Genomic DNA, 18,421 nt, shown 5'->3' on the forward strand with positions numbered 1-18,421 from the left:
TTTATTTTTCTGTGTGAAATTGACCGGCGCTGCGTGTGCGCACGCTAGGTGTATGAGCGGCGACCAAAGATCAATCCGTCCAAACTGTGTACAGTACAAACGTAAACGTGCAGTTGGCTGCACTCCCTTGTGATACTTAAGTAGGCGAGGCGGGCTATGGTGTTGCGTATAACAAAAATAAATGTGAGGTTACTGGGTACATTTGCTAAGAGTTTCCTCAAACTAATTCCTTCTAAATTCTCCTCTAATCTTATCTCCACTGAGATGAAAAACAGGCCAAGGTATGATCGCTAAAACAAAGCTAATTTCACGCCGATGTTTTCGAGTTTATGTTATGCGCGATATCACACACAACATCAACACAACAAACAACAACTCGAATGCCTATAATCTGATGAGTATATAGGTACTTACATTCAGGTGTGTGCGTGCGATATTGGCTTGTCGTGAATTTACGGTTTTGTGTTAACCTCGATCAAATAGACATCAACTGTGTTTACCTATTACCTATATCTCACTCCTTCTGCTAAAACTTCACAAACAAAAGAATGTCTATCTTTTTTTTCACCTTACAGCCGGATGACCTCAAAAAGAATAGAACAGCTTTGAGCCAGCCCGCCGTTCCTATGAGACGCTAAACGTATTGTACCAACGAACACATACTTGAGTTGCCATTTCCAACCTTATTGCTTTGAGATAAGAACCATAAGTGGCCACTTAAGTGTGCTTTCGGTCTAAGTTTACGATATTGTTATAGAATGAGATGTTATATCTGGCAGTTATATTTATTGCTGTATTTAATAGAATAAGTTTCAAATGTTCATGTGCAATTTAAATTATTTATTAAAGATTATTTTCAAACAGCTTGTATTTTTGTTTTACAATTGCATTCTCTCTTCCCAGTTTAAATTCTGCAGTCACAAGTTACATACAACAGTAGATTGCAAAACTACTATTTTACTGTAAAGCGAAATCATTAAAACTGTTAAGTGGGTAAGTAGGTACATACTATATATATAATTTGGGTCACACCCGTTTGTCCCGATACGTTAGGTACCGTTCCTCGCTAGAACAGTCATGGTGATGTCATATGAATCTACAGAATGGATTGCTAAACGTGTCTGAATAATGTTTTTATATTCTCTCCTTCTACTATGCTATATATACACGTCTTAAAAATTAAATAAGGATGTGACTATGAACATGTGCAAGACCAATGATGCAACATGTCCTTTCACATCGTTTCAAATTTGTTTAATCCAGTATAAATATATAGGTGAACCAGGGTCTATTGAGGGTGCGCCATGTTGCGGAATTTCACTGGAACTAATTTTTTCATACTACACTGAATTGTCACCCTATACATGAGAATAACAGCGCCCTCTTGACAATTATCATATATTACTGGTCAGGCTATACATAGTGTAAGTCAAAATACAATAAAATCTAGGTTTTGAGTTTCGTCACGCACCAAAAAGCGCGACCAGTGCAGTTAAAATTAATTATGAATAGATTTAGATTTAACGATCGGTCAAAGTTCTAAAATGTAAACAAATCTCCCGCCATTTATGCTGTCAAGAAGTTACAACCATGTTACAACATTTCGTCAACTTCGGCGCTTTCAACGGTGACTCAAATAGCGGAGAAACGTCACTGTCACTGTCATAGTTGTCAACTCGTATCACTTTATCACTTTATTACCGTCTCCCTTACTAAATAAGTGTGAAACAAAGACAGAGTATCGAGTTTCGATATTGAAACTAAAGCATCGAAAGCGTAATGACGTAAACAGATAACAAAGTTCTAGCAAAGCCGGCAAGTTTGACAGTTTACGAGCGATATCCGGAGTAACGGGACGTGTCTCTAGTTGTCCGGGACGCGCGGGAGCTTATGTGACGTGGAAGTGTAGTCCTGACGATGCTGGTGTTGTTGTGCGCGTGCGCATATCTGTCTGCGGGCGCAGCTGCGCCGGCGCCGGCGCTGCAGGGCGCGTCGCGCTGGTCGGTGGCGTCCAGCGTGCTGCTGAGCGACGCGGCCGCCACGGGAGGGGAGCTCGGGTATCGCCTGCAGGCCGCGCTCACGCTGCGCGCGCAGCCGCTGGAAGGAGGGCTGTTGCTGCACTTCACGGTACTCCTGCGCAGCCTATACGACCGGCTTGTGCATAACTTAAACTTTCTATATCACGCTCATACTGTGCTCTCGTTTCCTATCAGTTTTACAAAGTTACATGATTGGCAGTTTTAACATTATTTTATAACTGTTTATAATAATTATGTTCTTGTACATACTTCATAATCAAATGGTCTAAATAGACTCTAGAGGTCAAGGTAAAGTAAAATGAGTGAATTTCTGCCACACTATTCAGAAGAGCACTTAAAAAAATACTGTCATAATTTCACATATTATAAGAAACCCACATTTTACAGCTGGAGTCCCCCCAGCTGATGCTCCGAGGCAAGCACCGGAATGCAGAGTTCCTCCCGAAGCCATCTTTATGGGACTCCATGCCCAGCTCCGAGTTCCTGGCCGTGTGGAGTGAAGGCCACATTACGGAGGCCTTTCTTGACCCCGCGGACCCTCCTGATGTGCTGGACTATAAGAAGGCTCTCATCAGTTTGTTTCAGGTTATTAATCAAATCAAATATCTTCTTTATATCTTGTTTACTAGCCATTAGTTGACTATTGTTTAAATGGTTTAATTTGGTTTTGGCAATAACTTACTTAGTTGATGATACCTACTCATAATTATCTTTAGAAAACAAAGTGATAATTAATTTTTGGATAATGACTTTGTGATGATTATGAACAAATATTGCACTAAGTGACTAAATGATAAACATATGCAGCAATTAGGTGTGGGTTCAGTTAATGATGTTGTAGGGTGCAGATAAGAATCTCTATTTCTATCTCTTGAATTAATAATCTTTTTAAAGAGATTTTCTTTGGATAATGACTTTATGGTGATTACAAGTAGGTATGCCAACAGATGCTGGCTAGCTACTGTGTAAAACAAATGTTTTGCTTCTTGTTCAGTTCCAAGTAGAGGAGGGGGAGCGCAACGAGACGGATGTGTCGGGCTCCTGCCATGTGCACTACGATGCCGTCTCCGAGCTGGTCTTCCGGAAAAGCAAGGTTTGTATTCACAAATAATGATGGAATTATATTTTTCGAAGACATAAAAGATTTATTTATGTATTTAATAGTATGTCAATTATTTTTCTTAAAACATACTACTTTTTAAATTGTAGAGTCCGTTCGGAAAAAGAAGAGTTGTGAAATGTATCGGGCCCCATACATTCCTCGACGCTTCTCTTTCCACGTAAACTATGTGACTTAGACGCCATTTTCAACCGGTCAAAATGATAATATTAGATTAGCTATTTCTCACAGATTAGGCCATGTATGAGCGGAGCCGAAAATAATCTAAAAAAAAAACAGATTTCTATGTTTTAAATCTAAAGTTAGATCGAAATACCCATCAAGGTACCTCGTTACGTTGTCTCCAGATGCAATGCACGTGGCAGGGAGCGGTGGACGAGGAGGAGGAGGACGGCTGCGCGGAGCGACGGCGCGTCGTGCGCTACCGGCTCACCTCGGCCGGCCTCCTCGACACTATCACTGCCGACGAAGTGCTGCTGCTGCGCGGCACCGACCGCACACACGCGCTTAAGGTTAATTAATATTTCTTGTGATCATACGTAGTGATCATCTCGCCGGTTCTATACATTGTTTTGTAATGCTCATCAGCCGCAGTTTCTCGTATATAACTTGTGTATATTTGGTCAGGCGCGCGCGCTGCACACGCTGAGCCGCGCGGGCGCGCCCGCGCCGGCGCCCGCGTCGCCGCCCACCCTGGCCGCCGCACGCGAGCGGCTGCCCGCCCTGCAGCCCACCCCGCTGCCTCTGGAACTGAGACCCGAGTCTGATGATGAGCCGAAGGTATTTCCATCTCTCTTTCACAGTTTTGTTTGGGTTTTCGATGCTACGACTGGAGTCCTTCCGAGCTAAATAAAAGCTTTACGCGATGTAAGACGCGGCCATACATTACCACCGCCAAGAGTGCGTCGATGCAAACTAACCTATCTCATATTTAACGTTATTGAGTCTAAAGAAATAAACATGTATATATGTAGATGTAGTGTAGGGACGCCCGGCCGGAAGCGGGCGGGCCGTCGATCGCGTGTGGCGTTCATTCGGCCCTGTCCCCTGGAGTTGGAGCGCAGGTTACTGTCCCGGCGGCATTCCCACGCTATTCTCCTCTACAGAAGAACATCTTTGAATTCGACGTCCTTTAGTTCGTGTTCTTTCAGTGTGTCTCTAGTCTCTACCGAATGTATTATATCGCGGTGCCGCATACATAGTACATTCTGCTAGTAAATGTAAGCTAGTATAATATAAACATACTATCATAATAATATCCAAACATACGAACTTTTACATAGGTAATATTTCTAGCTTTTGCCCGCGACTTCGTCTGCGTGCGATGATGATGATGATGATTGGTAAAACTATCCTCTGTCTTTCCTACCTCAAATTATCTCGATACCAAATTTTATCTAAATCGGTCCAGTACTGCAGTACTTAGTTTAAGCGTGAAGTGTTAACAGACGGACAGAGTTACTTGTGCATTAATTAGTATTACATATTAGTAGGGATATCGATATAACAAATTAAAATAACTCTTTCACACAAGCCAAGCAAGATGAAACCTTATTTAAAAGACAAGAACTTTGAGTAACGAAAGCTTTCCTATAATTATCTGTATGTAATGTAACAGCCGCCGTATGTGGTAAAGCCATGTCAGCGTCAGCGCGGCGCGTCTGTTAAATCAATGTGTCGCGTCCGTGAACTTAGTTTGTGGAGATAGTGCCGCTTATCTCACGCGCACTGACCCCTGCCCGAACTGTTGACACAGTTTACTACAATGTAAACCTTGTTGTAAGGGGATAAGGTACCTATATCAATAGGCAGTTATTTTTTGCTGTAACGTGGCGCTTGGCGACGTATCGGATCTACGAAAATACAATGCGTTTATGTTCCTGCTAGTCATGACATTAGGGTCGCAATTATATGAGTCAGTCGACCACTCTAGAACAAATACCTACGTACAAGACTTACATGATGTAAGATTTCAATAGAAATTTTACTTGATAAATGATACAATTCAAATGATTTAATACTCTAATATCTATTCAAATTAGGTAATCTGAATTTAACATTTGCGAACGCCGACAAATCATTAAATTAGAACCAAGTGCGTCGCGAATGTTACGGAAAACGGGCGGGGCATGATTTCTGCGGACAGTGTGCCGAATACTTAACGATTTTAGTTTTAGAACATTTTCCCAATGCTTGCGTCGTATAGCTTTTTAAGAAGTAGAAGGCAGCAAGAAAATAAAGTAAATGTATTTTATGGTGTCCTCAGCAATGACGCTAACTCTCCTATAACTTGTACTAAAACGTTTTTGAAACCTGATGCATATTGTAGAATAACACAAAGATTGATATGCGCAGGTTTCGGTATCCATTTCATGTTTACATTTCAAGGTGCATTTGTCACGTAATGTGCACTATCTCGGTTGCAACATCACGGCTGTGCGTGTTATATTATAGTTTATGAGTTATATCGCTGCATCTGGCCGTCTGCACTTGTAAATTCACTTGTAAACGGATGTTGTGCACTCACAACTCATCATGCCACTACTACTGTTTTGATATGGCCATTGATCAAAGATACACACATATTTTATTGTTAATTTTTATTTCGCTTTTATCCTGCAATTCAGCTTTTTTTTTGGGGTTCGCTCTTGGACCCTGATGATGATGATGATGGTATCCTGTTATCCCTCATCAGGGGCATAGGGCTCTCAGAAGGGATTACCATTTTTCGCTCTCGGAACCTAATCCCAAAAACTTGCGCAGGCCTTGGGTATTTACAAAAGTGACTGGCATCCGACCTTCCAACCTAGAGAGACCTAAGCCTTTTACTAACTAAGAACTAATCTGGTTAGTTATAAGAAAGTTGTTCGTACATTCTACGATACTTATAATATGTCATCAAGCTTGTCCAACAGGTCTCCATCGCCATACAGCGGAGTAACGCCGCTAGTGTGATGGGGACCTTCGGACCCGGCACGGCTCGGAACGGGTTTTAGTTCTTAAGTTTTGTACGTACGTATTTATATTTTTGAAATAAATCATTTGCTAATAGCACCTTATAATATTGACGTAAACACATTTTAGGAGCCCCGGCAACCGATCGTTGCTGCCGAGTGGCTATTTTTCCACAACCAACCACCCCCACAGCCGCAACCTCACGACTAGTGACTGCGCAGGAGTCCCTGTGGTCGGCGCTGGCGGCGCACCGCGCGGCCGTCTCGGAGGCGCGCGCCGGCAGCGCGCAGGCCGCCGCGGCCACGCTGGCGCTGCTGCCCGCCGTGCGCGCCGCCACCGCTGCGGAGCTCACCGCGCTGCTCGGCCATCCCGACACCGACGAGTTGTAAGTGTTGCTGGCGTTGCCCGAATTGAGGACAGCTTCAACCGAAGAGGTAACATCTTTGCTCGACCAACTAAATTCAAAGGTTCGCATTAGATTGCACTCCCGCAAAAAAATACTAGTCTCGAAGTGAATCACTAAAACGTAACTACTTTTATTTATACATTTTAACGATACGGTTATTTTCCGTTTTCAGAGAAGGCCTAGTCCGCGTACTCGGCCTGTCGGGGTCACGCGGCGCACATTTGGCTGCGCGTGAGACGCTACAGCTGCAAGCTAAAGACCCGCCACGGGAACACCTCGGCAGGGAGTACCTCGCCGCACTGGCTTTAGCTCCGGAGGTGGACGAGGTAGGCGGGGAGCGGTGGGAGGGGAGGTCGCTACAATTGCCGCGAGAACCGTATTGTAATCGCGTGTTTATACATTGTGATCTGTTGAGATTATCCCGTTGTATCTTACTCTGTTCAGTTCGTGATCCGCGACGCGATGAGGCTCGGCGCTGCGGGCGGCGCGCTGGCGCCCGCGGCGCTGCTGGCGGCCGCCGCGGCGGCGCACGGAGCGCCCGAGGCCGGCCGGGAGGCTCTCGCCAAGGATATCAAGAACTCGCTCACGAGAACCCTCTCCAAGTGCAAGGTGTTACAGTTGTGCACCCGTTACGATAATATTTGTTATATTGTTGTTTTATAATGTTTAGATATTGTTGAACGCCTCGGCCGCTCCGATATATCCGTACAACTATACCGATTGATTATTTTAAACTTTTAACACGCATCATGAGTACGAAAGCCGAAGGCCGGCATTGCATTTACTTAGGCATTATCTGCAAACACTAAGACAAAATGCGACAATCATACGTCACGCGATATTTTTATAAGGCTAGAGAACGATAGAACTTGCATATATATTATTGCTATGTGCGAGCGGAAATTTAAATCTGTGATCGGTTGTCAGGAGGACGCGTGCTCCGCGGCGCGGCTGCTCGCTCTCGGCCAGCTGCGGCGGCCCGAGCTGGCGGAGCTGCTGCTGGAGCACGCCGAGACGGGCGCGCCGGCCTCCGCGCGAGCCGCCATTGCTGCGCTACGGGCTGTGGCTCAACAGGTAACTCGTGTCATTGACTTTACTTAGACGTTCCTATAACACTATGGGCCGTGTTTAAAGTCGGACCGGCCGAGTTGTTAGCACATGCTGAGACAGGCGCACGCGCACCGGCTTCGCTGCACTACGCGCTGTGTCTGAAGAGGTAATCATTGAAAAACTTGGGTAAAGCGTATAATCCGCTGTAACCATAGAGTTGATGCATGAATTAAATATGTGATGCACGCGTGCCTCCAGGAGGGATAACATAACGAAAACGCTCATGTGGTACAAGACTGTTGGAGGACGGGACGTAGGTATCTAAAGAGGTACCTCGTGTCATTCATGTCACTACTACCTACGCTACTACTAGTAGTTCGCCCCGAACTGAGAACTCGCGGTTCGTCAAAAAGATCAATTGAATGCAGTGCTACTTAGTCCGAGATGGGCATTTCGTAATTGAATCCTGATTCCACGATTACTTGAAATTACTTTTTAATCTGATTACCGATTCCCAGATTAGGTACTTTGTAATGTAACAATACCGAATTACTAAGTACAATTCCATTTGAGGAATCAGGAATCAATTTCTCGAATATTACAATTACTAGTAATTGGAATCAATGTCGATTCCTCATTACAGGAATGCATTACTTGATTCCTTTCAGATTACATTTCGTACTATTACCTGTGCTACTACTATCAAAAGTACATTTCGATAGTAGATATAGATGTTGTTGACTTACTAGGATGCATCTATATATTATTTGAAACAGGTGCACAGATTTCGAAAATGATGACCATGACCTATAAAACGACACCCATGACGACTTTTATGACATACTGCATGGCCGCCATCTTGGATTCCAAAATAGTCATCATTTTCGAAAACTGCGCCCCCTAAAACCTATAAAACGACATCTATGACGACTTTTATGACATAGTGCATGGCCGCCATCTTGGATTCCAAAATAGTCATCATTTTTGAAATCTGAGCCCCCTATAACCTATAAAACGACATCCATGACGACTGTTATGACATACTGCATGGCAGCCATCTTGGAATTCAAAATTGTCATCATTTTCGAAATCTGCACCCCCTAAAACCTATAAAACGACATCCATGACGACTTTTATAACATACTGCATGGCCGTCATTTAGGATTCTAAAATGGTCATCATTTTCGAAATCGGGGCCCCCTAAAACCTATAAAACGACATCCATGACGACTTTTATGTCATAGTGCAAGTCCGCCATTTTGGAATCCAAAATGGTCATCATTTTCGAAATCTGCGCCCCCTATAATCTATAAAACGACATCCATGACGACTTTTATGAAATACTGCATGGCCGCCATCTTGGAATCCAAAATGGTCATCATTTTCGAAATCTGCGCCCCCTAAAACCTAAACGACATCCATGACGACTTTTATGACATACTGCATGGCCGTCATTTTGGATTCCAAAATGGTCATCATTTTCGAAATCGGGGCCCCCTAAAACCTATAAAACGACATCCATGACGACTTTTATGACATACTGCATGGCCGCCATTTTGGATTCCAAAATGGTCATCATTTTCGAAACCTGCGCCCCCTAAAACCTATAAAACGACATCCATGACGACTTTTATTACATACTGCATGGCCGCCATTTTGGATTCCAAAATGGTTATCATTTTCGAAATCTGCGCCCCCTAAAACCTATAAAACGACATCCATGACGACTTTTATGACATAGTGCATGGCCACCATCTTGGATTCCAAAATAGTGGTCATTTTCGAAATCTGAGCCCCCTATAACCTATAAAACGACATCCATGACGACTTTTATGACATACTGCATGGCCGCCATCTTGGAATCTAAAATGGTCATCATTTTAGAAATCTGCGCCCCCTAAAACCTATAAAACGACATCCATGACGACTTTTATGACATAGTGCATGGCCGCCATCTTGGAATCTAAAATTGTCATCATTTTCGAAATCTGTGCCCCCTAAAACATATAAAACGACATCCAAGACGACTTTTATGACATAGTGCATGGCCGCCATTTTGGAATCCAAAATGGTTATCATTCTCGAAATCTGCGTCCCCTAAAACCTATGAAACGACATCCATGACGACTTTTATGACATAGTCAGGGGTCGGACAAAAAGTGCGGATGACGTCAAACCACTTATAGGATGATTTCAAATAGTATTTTTGATTTTCATAAACAATTATCACTTATCATTTATCAACCTCTTTATTAAACGATATCGCCACTTGAAATGAGTAAGTACGTTTTTGACTGACACATTGTCAATCAGATGAACAATAAATTGACTTCGTTATTGTTTAGCTATTGTATCTTCACGATTATATTTAGCTAAAGGGTGAATCAACTTTTTCTTGTCACTCGTTGCCATGGTTACGTTCTCCTGGGTCACTCTTTAAAACCAGATTTTTAAGCATTTAAATCCACCAAACACGCTTTTTTGTGATACTTATAAACCCTTTCCATTGAGGGTCGTCTACCAAACGTGTCAGAAGAAGGTGGTGTACAATGTCTTCTAACAAACTATGCTACTATTGTCTCTTGGCTGACCGGACAGAATAACAACAAGAAATAGTTGATCCACCCTAAAAGTATAATAACATCAAATTATCTTTTTTTTATTTTTACTAATCTTACTTACTGTTCCCACTTTTGACTATTAAACCTATTTATCTGAGGATCCCACAGACTTGTTCTAAGTGTTCTAACTAATTTCAAATAATTATACCTTATGGTAACAAGTTTCGTGAAATTTATTTTATTCACTATATCACCCTACCACCTGTATTATTAATTCCATGGATTTATTTACGATTAATTTGTTACTTCATGAATACTACTTTGTTACTACATGTCACACGGAAGTTTAATACAAACTCAAACATTAACCTGTGTGCAAGATTACGTCATTTTTACGTCATCCGCACTTTTTGTCCGACCCCTGGACATAGTGCATGGCCGCCATCTTGGATTCCAAAATAGTGGTCATTTTCGAAATCTGCGCCCCCTATAATCTATAAAACGACATCCATGACGACTTTTATGAAATACTGCATGGCCGCCATCTTGGAATCCAAAATGGTCATCATTTTCGAAATCTGCGACCCCTAAAACCTAAACGACATCCATGACGACTTTTATGACATACTGCATGGCCGTCATTTTGGATTCCAAAATGGTCATCATTTTCGAAATCGGGGCCCCTAAAACCTATAAAACGACATCCATGACGACTTTTATGACATACTGCATGGCCGCCATCTTGGATTCCAAAATAGTGGTCATTTTCGAAATCTGAGCCCCCTATAACCTATAAAACGACATCCATGACGACTTTTATGACATAGTGCATGGCCGCCATCTTGGATTCCAAAATAGTGGTCATTTTCGAAATCTGAGCCCCCTATAACCTATAAAACGACATCCATGACGACTTTTATGACATACTGCATGGCCGCCGTCTTGGAATCTAAAATGGTCATCATTTTCGAAATCTGCGCCTCCTAAAACCTATAAAACGATATCCATGACGACTTTTATGACATACTGCATGGAGTGCATGGCCGCCATTTTGGAATCCAAAATGATCATAATTTTCGAAATCTGCGCCCCCTAAAACCTACAAAATGATATCCATTACGATTTAATGACAGTGCATAGCCGCCATCTTGGATTCCAAAATTGTCATAATTTAAAAAAAAAATCTTTAAAAAAACAATATTATAAATGTGTAAACCGAGCACTTTCATTTGATACCAAACTCGACCATATCACCATACTTTCTTGCAATTAAAATGACCAGAATAGCAAGACCCCTCACAAATGGCTTTTTAGCATTTTAAGCTCTTCTAGCTCAATAACTTCTTGTTCAAGCCAGCTCAAAATTTAATGACTAAAATATAATGCCCTCGACTATGAAAATGAAATGAAATGAAAGCATTTATTTCGGATACAAATACATCCATATTATGTTAGTAGAATTAAGGTAGGTGTGTTAGTAAAAAGTGTACTATACGTTCACCCAATTTCATTTAAATTAGAACAAATTTACTTAAGTTATTGAGTATCAAACTATCCTCTGAAAGTTCAGCTTAAAAACATTGAAATGCCGGGACGTGCCCCTAGCCAGCCGTGTGTTCAAAGTCGAATGTAAGAACTTCGCTTCGCTTCGCTCGCTCGTTCGCTCGCTCGTTCGAAGAACTTCGATTCGCTTCGCTCGCTCGTTCGATAACACTGGGCCGGTCGGTTCAAGTCTGCTACCTTTTTCTGTTGACAATTTATTATGCTAGACTACAAAATGTAATGTGTGCAGGGCTACTACGGTGGGCGGCGCCGCCGGCTCGAGGCTATAGCGCTGGGCCTCGGCCGCCGCCGGCCGCTGGACGTGCGCGCGGCCGCGCTCGAGCTGGTCGTGCTCTCGGCGGCCGACCGCCCGCTTGCACTGCGTACGTATCTTTATTCGGACTCTGATCGTTTCAATCTAATTTGAACCCTTCTCAGACCAAACAAAATAGCAACGAAATTCATCAGAATTGAATTTTCTTTAACGAGTTATAAATTAAATTTAAAAATGGAAAAATTAATTAAAGTTGTTATTTATTTGTGTAACAGTAACATGGTCGAATTTCAGTGGAACTGACGAGCGGGCTCCGCGAGCGCGGGCCGCGCGAGCTGCGGCGGCTGTGCTGGCTGCGGCTGCGGCAGCTGGCGGAGACCAGGCCCGAGCTGGCGGCGCTGCTGCCCTCGCTGGACCCCAGGCCTAGAGACTGGCTCCGGAGAGCTCACGACGGTAGGTTACTGCTGGTGGAGCGGGTGCTGACTGCGGCGGCTGTGCCGGCTGCGGCTGCGGCAGCTGGCGGAGACCGGGGCCTGGCTGGACCTAGAGACTGGCTCCGGAGGGCGCATGATGGTACAACATGAACACTCCACAGTACGGATAATTTTAGTGTCAATGTGCCCACGACACGCTTGTCACATCAATCGTACGGTAATCAACCGCTGTGTGTTTAAACATATTTAGACGTAATCATGGTAACAACGAATTCTAAGGAAAAGTTGTTAGCCCAAACAACCACGTTGCTAATCGGCCTCAGATTCTGTCGCCGCCGCGGGGTGAAGTAACACCACGCGGGCGGGGCGGAGCGAGGCATCCTCTGAAATAATGTAAGTTACGTTCTGCTACAGGTACGTCGTCGGTGCTGGAGCGTGCGGCGCACTGGGCGCGGCTGGACTCGTGGCAGCTGGCCGGCGCGGGCGTGCTCAGCCGCGGCAAGGTGGAGCTCGCGGCACACACGCCCGCCGAACAAATACATCTGCTCACCGTCAGTAAACACGTTTGAAATACCTTACTTTGCACCATCCTCTAGTCTAGTTAACCGCAAATGAAATAAAACACGCCGAGTCACGTTTTCATTTTTCGAAATAAACATCCAAAATATAATGTAATAATGCAGGGCTTTCAGTGTTGCAAGTCGAACGGGGTCCGCGCAGAATCCGCTCGACTCTGACGACACCTTTGTGACTTTGCGCCTCTCGCTCTTATTTAGAGGAAGCACTAAGCTCTGTCCCGCTTACAGTGGAAGGCGGGTATCGAGTTGTAATAATAATGTAAATGACATATTACCATACTCATTTGAGAACGTATGTCCGTTTGTCTGCAGGTGGAGATATGGACGCGCGGCATGGAGTCGTTCGCGACGCCCCCGGCGATACCCGGCGCGGCGAGAGAGGCCGAAGACGAACTACAACCGGAGGAAGAGGAGCCCGTCGAGGGGGGGCTGGCGCTCACTGTGGGAGGGGTCAGGAGGCCGGATGTCACGCTCTTCAACGGACAGGTACACACACATACAGAGACGCGCGCATAGAGTCATTCGCGACGCCCCCGGTAATACCCGGCGCGGCGAGAGAGGCCGATGACTGTAGTTCGTCTACCAGAGGAAGAGGAGGAAGCCGAGGAGGGGGGGGGGGGGGCAGCACTCACTGTAGGAGAGGTCAGGAGGCCCGACGTCACGCTCTTCAACAAACAGGTATACACAATAGACACACAACGATTCAACGAAGCTTTGAAGGGGAGGGGAGGCGGCGCGAGGAAACCTAATTTTACATCGTCAGCGAAAGGTATTTACATAGAAAGTCGCGTCGCCCGTCGCCATAAAAACTATAGAAAGTTTACCATAACGCGGTACCCCTGCGACTGTCAGTTTACGTTTTCTATTTCTATACATCACTGTAGTACATTTCAATAATTATAAAATAGAACGTAGGAGGTGAAAGGTCTCCGTGCAAGATTGTCCCATTAATATTGATCAGTCTCTTTGATTGGTAATCCAGGGCGAGCTTCTGGGCCACATCTGGTCGGGCGCGGGCTCCTCCCCGACGGCGGTGCTGCGCGCCGTGCTGCCGCGCGGCCACGTCACCCACCACTACGCGCTGCAGGCCGGCCTCGTGCTGCGCGGGGGCGTGCAGCGCGCGCTGGCTCTAGCGCAGGACGCGCAGGTAACGTTGCCGGCCACTTCGGGCACGGGTGCCTCCCCACCCCCATCCCTCGCGGCCACGTCACCCACCACTACGCGCTGCAGGCCGGCCTCGTGCTGCGCGGGAGCGTGCAGCAGGCGCTGGCTCTAGCGCAGGACGCGCAGGTAACGTTGCCGGCCACTTCGGGCACGGGTGCCTCCCCACCCCCATCCCTCGCGGCCACGTCACCCACCACTACGCGCTGCAGGCCGGCCTCGTGCTGCGCGGGAGAGTGCAGCAGGCGCTGGCTCTAGCGCAGGACGCGCAGGTAACGTTGCCGGCCACTTCGGGCACGGGTGCCTCCCCACCCCCATCCCTCGCGGCCACGTCACCCACCACTACGCGCTGCAGGCCGGCCTCGTGCTGCGCGGGAGCGTGCAGCAGGCGCTGGCTCTAGCGCAGGACGCGCAGGTAACGTTGCCGGCCACTTCGGGCACGGGTGCCTCCCCACCCCCATCCCTCGCGGCCACGTCACCCACCACTACGCGCTGCAGGCCGGCCTCGTGCTGCGCGGGAGAGTGCAGCAGGCGCTGGCTCTAGCGCAGGACGCGCAGGTAACGTTGCCGGCCACTTCGGGCACGGGTGCCTCCCCACCCCCATCCCTCGCGGCCACGTCACCCACCACTACGCGCTGCAGGCCGGCCTCGTGCTGCGCGGGAGCGTGCAGCAGGCGCTGGCTCTAGCGCAGGACGCGCAGGTAACGTTGCCGGCCACTTCGGGCACGGGTGCCTCCCCACCCCCATCCCTCGCGGCCACGTCACCCACCACTACGCGCTGCAGGCCGGCCTCGTGCTGCGCGGGAGAGTGCAGCAGGCGCTGGCTCTAGCGCAGGACGCGCAGGTAACGTTGCCGGCCACTTCGGGCACGGGTGCCTCCCCACCCCCATCCCTCGCGGCCACGTCACCCACCACTACGCGCTGCAGGCCGGCCTCGTGCTGCGCGGGAGCGTGCAGCAGGCGCTGGCTCTAGCGCAGGACGCGCAGGTAACGTCCGGCGTCGTCGTCGGATTTATACATGTTTTTATACAATTTTGCAGCTCGAAGTGTCAATACACGATATGCACATCGCGCATTGTTTTCAATTAATTTATTCATAGTGGCCAATTGGTTCAATTTTACGGCTATGTGTACACGTCGTGAACATTAAATAACATGAACGTCACGCGCCATAACCCATAATCATAATCAAATAGATTCGACAAACGAATATTGTATATTCGGCTTTAACCGTAATTCTTAGATAAAATAAATTCTAACCTTATTTCTAGAATCGTTTTAAACAAGTTGTATGTTGATGTTGATGATTTCAGGCACAAGTATCCCTCTGGGGGCGGACGGCGCGCGCGGGGCTGGCCCTGCGCGGCGCCGGCGTGGAGGCCTGGAGCCTGCGCCTGCGCACCGAGTGGGGCGGCGTCACGGCGCAAGCGCGCGCGGAGATAGAGCCGGAGCTCACTATCGCGGCGGCGCTAGATTTCTACGACAAGCCACAGTTGTGTGTGCATACCGCAGTTCCTGACTACACGTACAGGTATTTACAAACAAACATTTTTTTTTCATGTTTGTCGTATCACGGAGTGAGGAATGTAAACCGGTTTCATTTTGTATGAAATTTCAGTTAATAACCGGTTATTCGCTGTTTTATTTTTCATACCTTTAAAAACCGGTTTACATTCCCTCTATCACGGAGGCACATCTGTTACAATGTTACACACTCGTAATTGATATGCAGTCCTACAGCAATGTCTTCATACAGTATTATGGTCCTTAAATGAAACAGGCCTCATTGGGCAGATAGAGAATTGTGAATAAAATTTCACGTTTTTTCCGTAGTAAATGTATGGTAAAAGTTTTTATTAATTTGTGGCTTTTTAGTAGATTACCGTAATTTGACCCCTAGGAAACTATTGATACTGGTTAAGAATGGAATCGATGTCCATACAAAAATAGCATGTGAAAAATAAAAGTTTTCATTTTCATACGAATTGTATTGTATGGGAAAAGTTTTCCTCGATTTGTGGTTTTTCTAGCCGGAATTTTTTTTGGTCCCATACAAGTTTTTAATCCTCAATAGGAACGGGATCGATCCGCATCAAAAATAAAAGTTTGTCAAAAATTACCTTTCTCTCGCACCCTGTACGATTTTTCAAAATCTGTAAAAGCCAATCTTCATCAAGTCGAAATCGAGGGAAGGTCTTCTAAAACCGTTCTCTCGGAGCGGCACGGGATCCGGGAGTCGCCCTCGCCGACCCAAAAAAATATCCACCCCGTATACTCGGACGTTTAATAAGACATAAATGGTTAATTTCCTTCCAGCCGCAACGTGACACTGGAGTCCGTCCTGGGCGACAGTCGGCTGCTGGTGCGGCGCTCGCGCGTGACGTCACTGCCCGTCCCGGGGCGCACGCTCGCGCTGGGCGCGCCCAACGACGCCGCGTGCGCCGCGCTCGGCGCCGAGCACCGCGACTAGCCGTGTGACCGGCGCGCGTGCAGGCGGGGCGGGGCCGCTCCACCTCCCGGCTCCTACACTAGCTCCGGGGGCGCCTAGTGACGCCGCGTGCGCCGCGCTCGGCGCCGAGCACCGCGACTAGCCGTGTGACCGGCGCGCGTGCAGGCGGGGCGGGGCCGCTCCACCTCCCGGCTCCTACACTAGCTCCGGGGGCGCCTAGTGACGCCGCGTGCGCCGCGCTCGGCGCCGAGCACCGCGACTAGCCGTGTGACCGGCGCGCGTGCAGGCGGGGCGGGGCCGCTCCACCTCCCGGCTCCTACACTAGCTCCGGGGGCGCCTAGTGACGCCGCGTGCGCCGCGCTCGGCGCCGAGCACCGCGACTAGCCGTGTGACCGGCGCGCGTGCAGGCGGGGCGGGGCCGCTCCACCTCCCGGCTCCTACACTAGCTCCGGGGGCGCCTAGTGACGCCGCGTGCGCCGCGCTCGGCGCCGAGCACCGCGACTAGCCGTGTGACCGGCGCGCGTGCAGGCGGGGCGGGGCCGCTCCACCTCCCGGCTCCTACACTAGCTCCGGGGGCGCCTAGTGACGCCGCGTGCGCCGCGCTCGGCGCCGAGCACCGCGACTAGCCGTGTGACCGGCGCGCGTGCAGGCGGGGCGGGGCCGCTCCACCTCCCGGCTCCTACACTAGCTCCGGGGGCGCCTAGTGACGCCGCGTGCGCCGCGCTCGGCGCCGAGCACCGCGACTAGCCGTGTGACCGGCGCGCGTGCAGGCGGGGCGGGGCCGCTCCACCTCCCGGCTCCTACACTAGCTCCGGGGGCGCCTAGTGACGCCGCGTGCGCCGCGCTCGGCGCCGAGCACCGCGACTAGCCGTGTGACCGGCGCGCGTGCAGGCGGGGCGGGGCCGCTCCACCTCCCGGCTCCTACACTAGCTCCGGGGGCGCCTAGTGACGCCGCGTGCGCCGCGCTCGGCGCCGAGCACCGCGACTAGCCGTGTGACCGGCGCGCGTGCAGGCGGGGCGGGGCCGCTCCACCTCCCGGCTCCTACACTAGCTCCGGGGGCGCCTAGTGACGCCGCGTGCGCCGCGCTCGGCGCCGAGCACCGCGACTAGCCGTGTGACCGGCGCGCGTGCAGGCGGGGCGGGGCCGCTCCACCTCCCGGCTCCTACACTAGCTCCGGGGGCGCCTAGTGACGCCGCGTGCGCCGCGCTCGGCGCCGAGCACCGCGACTAGCCGTGTGACCGGCGCGCGTGCAGGCGGGGCGGGGCCGCTCCACCTCCCGGCTCCTACACGAGCTCCGGGGGCGCCTAGTGACGCCGCGTGCGCCGCGCTCGGCGCCGAGCACCGCGACTAGCCGTGTGACCGGCGCGCGTGCAGGCGGGGCGGGGCCGCTCCACCTCCCGGCTCCTACACTAGCTCCGGGGGCGCCTAGTGACGCCGCGTGCGCCGCGCTCGGCGCCGAGCACCGCGACTAGCCGTGTGACCGGCGCGCGTGCAGGCGGGGCGGGGCCGCTCCACCTCCCGGCTCCTACACGAGCTCCGGGGGCGCCTAGTGACGCCGCCATCGCAGAACGTCGCGAGAGACGCACCCGGCCGCGATGGATCCGAAAAGTGCACTGAATTTGGGATAATGCAAATTATTGGTTAACGCGTCTCTCGCCGACGGGGCGCGAGGCTTGAAACGTGTTAAAGGTGCATTGTACCGAACGAACGGCGTTTCCCGTTAATGTGGCCCGGCATTATGCGCTCGATCCTCTCGTCGGCCTCTAGAGACCTGGGCTGTAACCGCAAAAATCGAAGTTCGCGAATTGCGGGCATTTTTCTCTGTCGCTGTTATTACGCGCCTTCGTTGGA

At 49.1% G+C, this 18,421-nt stretch overlaps 1 protein-coding gene and 1 long non-coding RNA gene across 3 annotated transcripts in view; one reads left to right on the top strand and one right to left on the bottom strand.

The window, feature by feature from the left end:
• Positions 1-18,421, bottom strand: part of LOC134654266 (uncharacterized) — a 290,346-nt gene that overhangs the window by 270,483 nt on the left and 1,442 nt on the right. The gene's annotated exons all lie outside the window — the stretch shown is intronic.
• On the top strand, positions 1,782-16,590 carry LOC134654292 (microsomal triacylglycerol transfer protein). The gene is made up of 20 exons (XM_063509758.1): positions 1,782-2,127; positions 2,427-2,624; positions 3,034-3,132; positions 3,507-3,671; positions 3,787-3,939; positions 6,336-6,499; positions 6,693-6,846; positions 6,965-7,129; positions 7,448-7,594; positions 11,924-12,056; positions 12,242-12,400; positions 12,796-12,932; positions 13,272-13,445; positions 13,942-14,106; positions 14,190-14,277; positions 14,393-14,563; positions 14,679-14,849; positions 14,965-15,107; positions 15,434-15,651; positions 16,437-16,590. The coding sequence occupies exons 1-20, from the start codon at positions 1,918-1,920 to the stop codon at positions 16,588-16,590; spliced, it is 3,168 nt and encodes a 1,055-aa protein (XP_063365828.1). The 5' UTR covers positions 1,782-1,917.

The sequence above is a fragment of the Cydia amplana genome, chromosome 14, assembly GCF_948474715.1.
Source record: "Cydia amplana chromosome 14, ilCydAmpl1.1, whole genome shotgun sequence".
NCBI lineage: Eukaryota > Metazoa > Arthropoda > Insecta > Lepidoptera > Tortricidae > Cydia > Cydia amplana.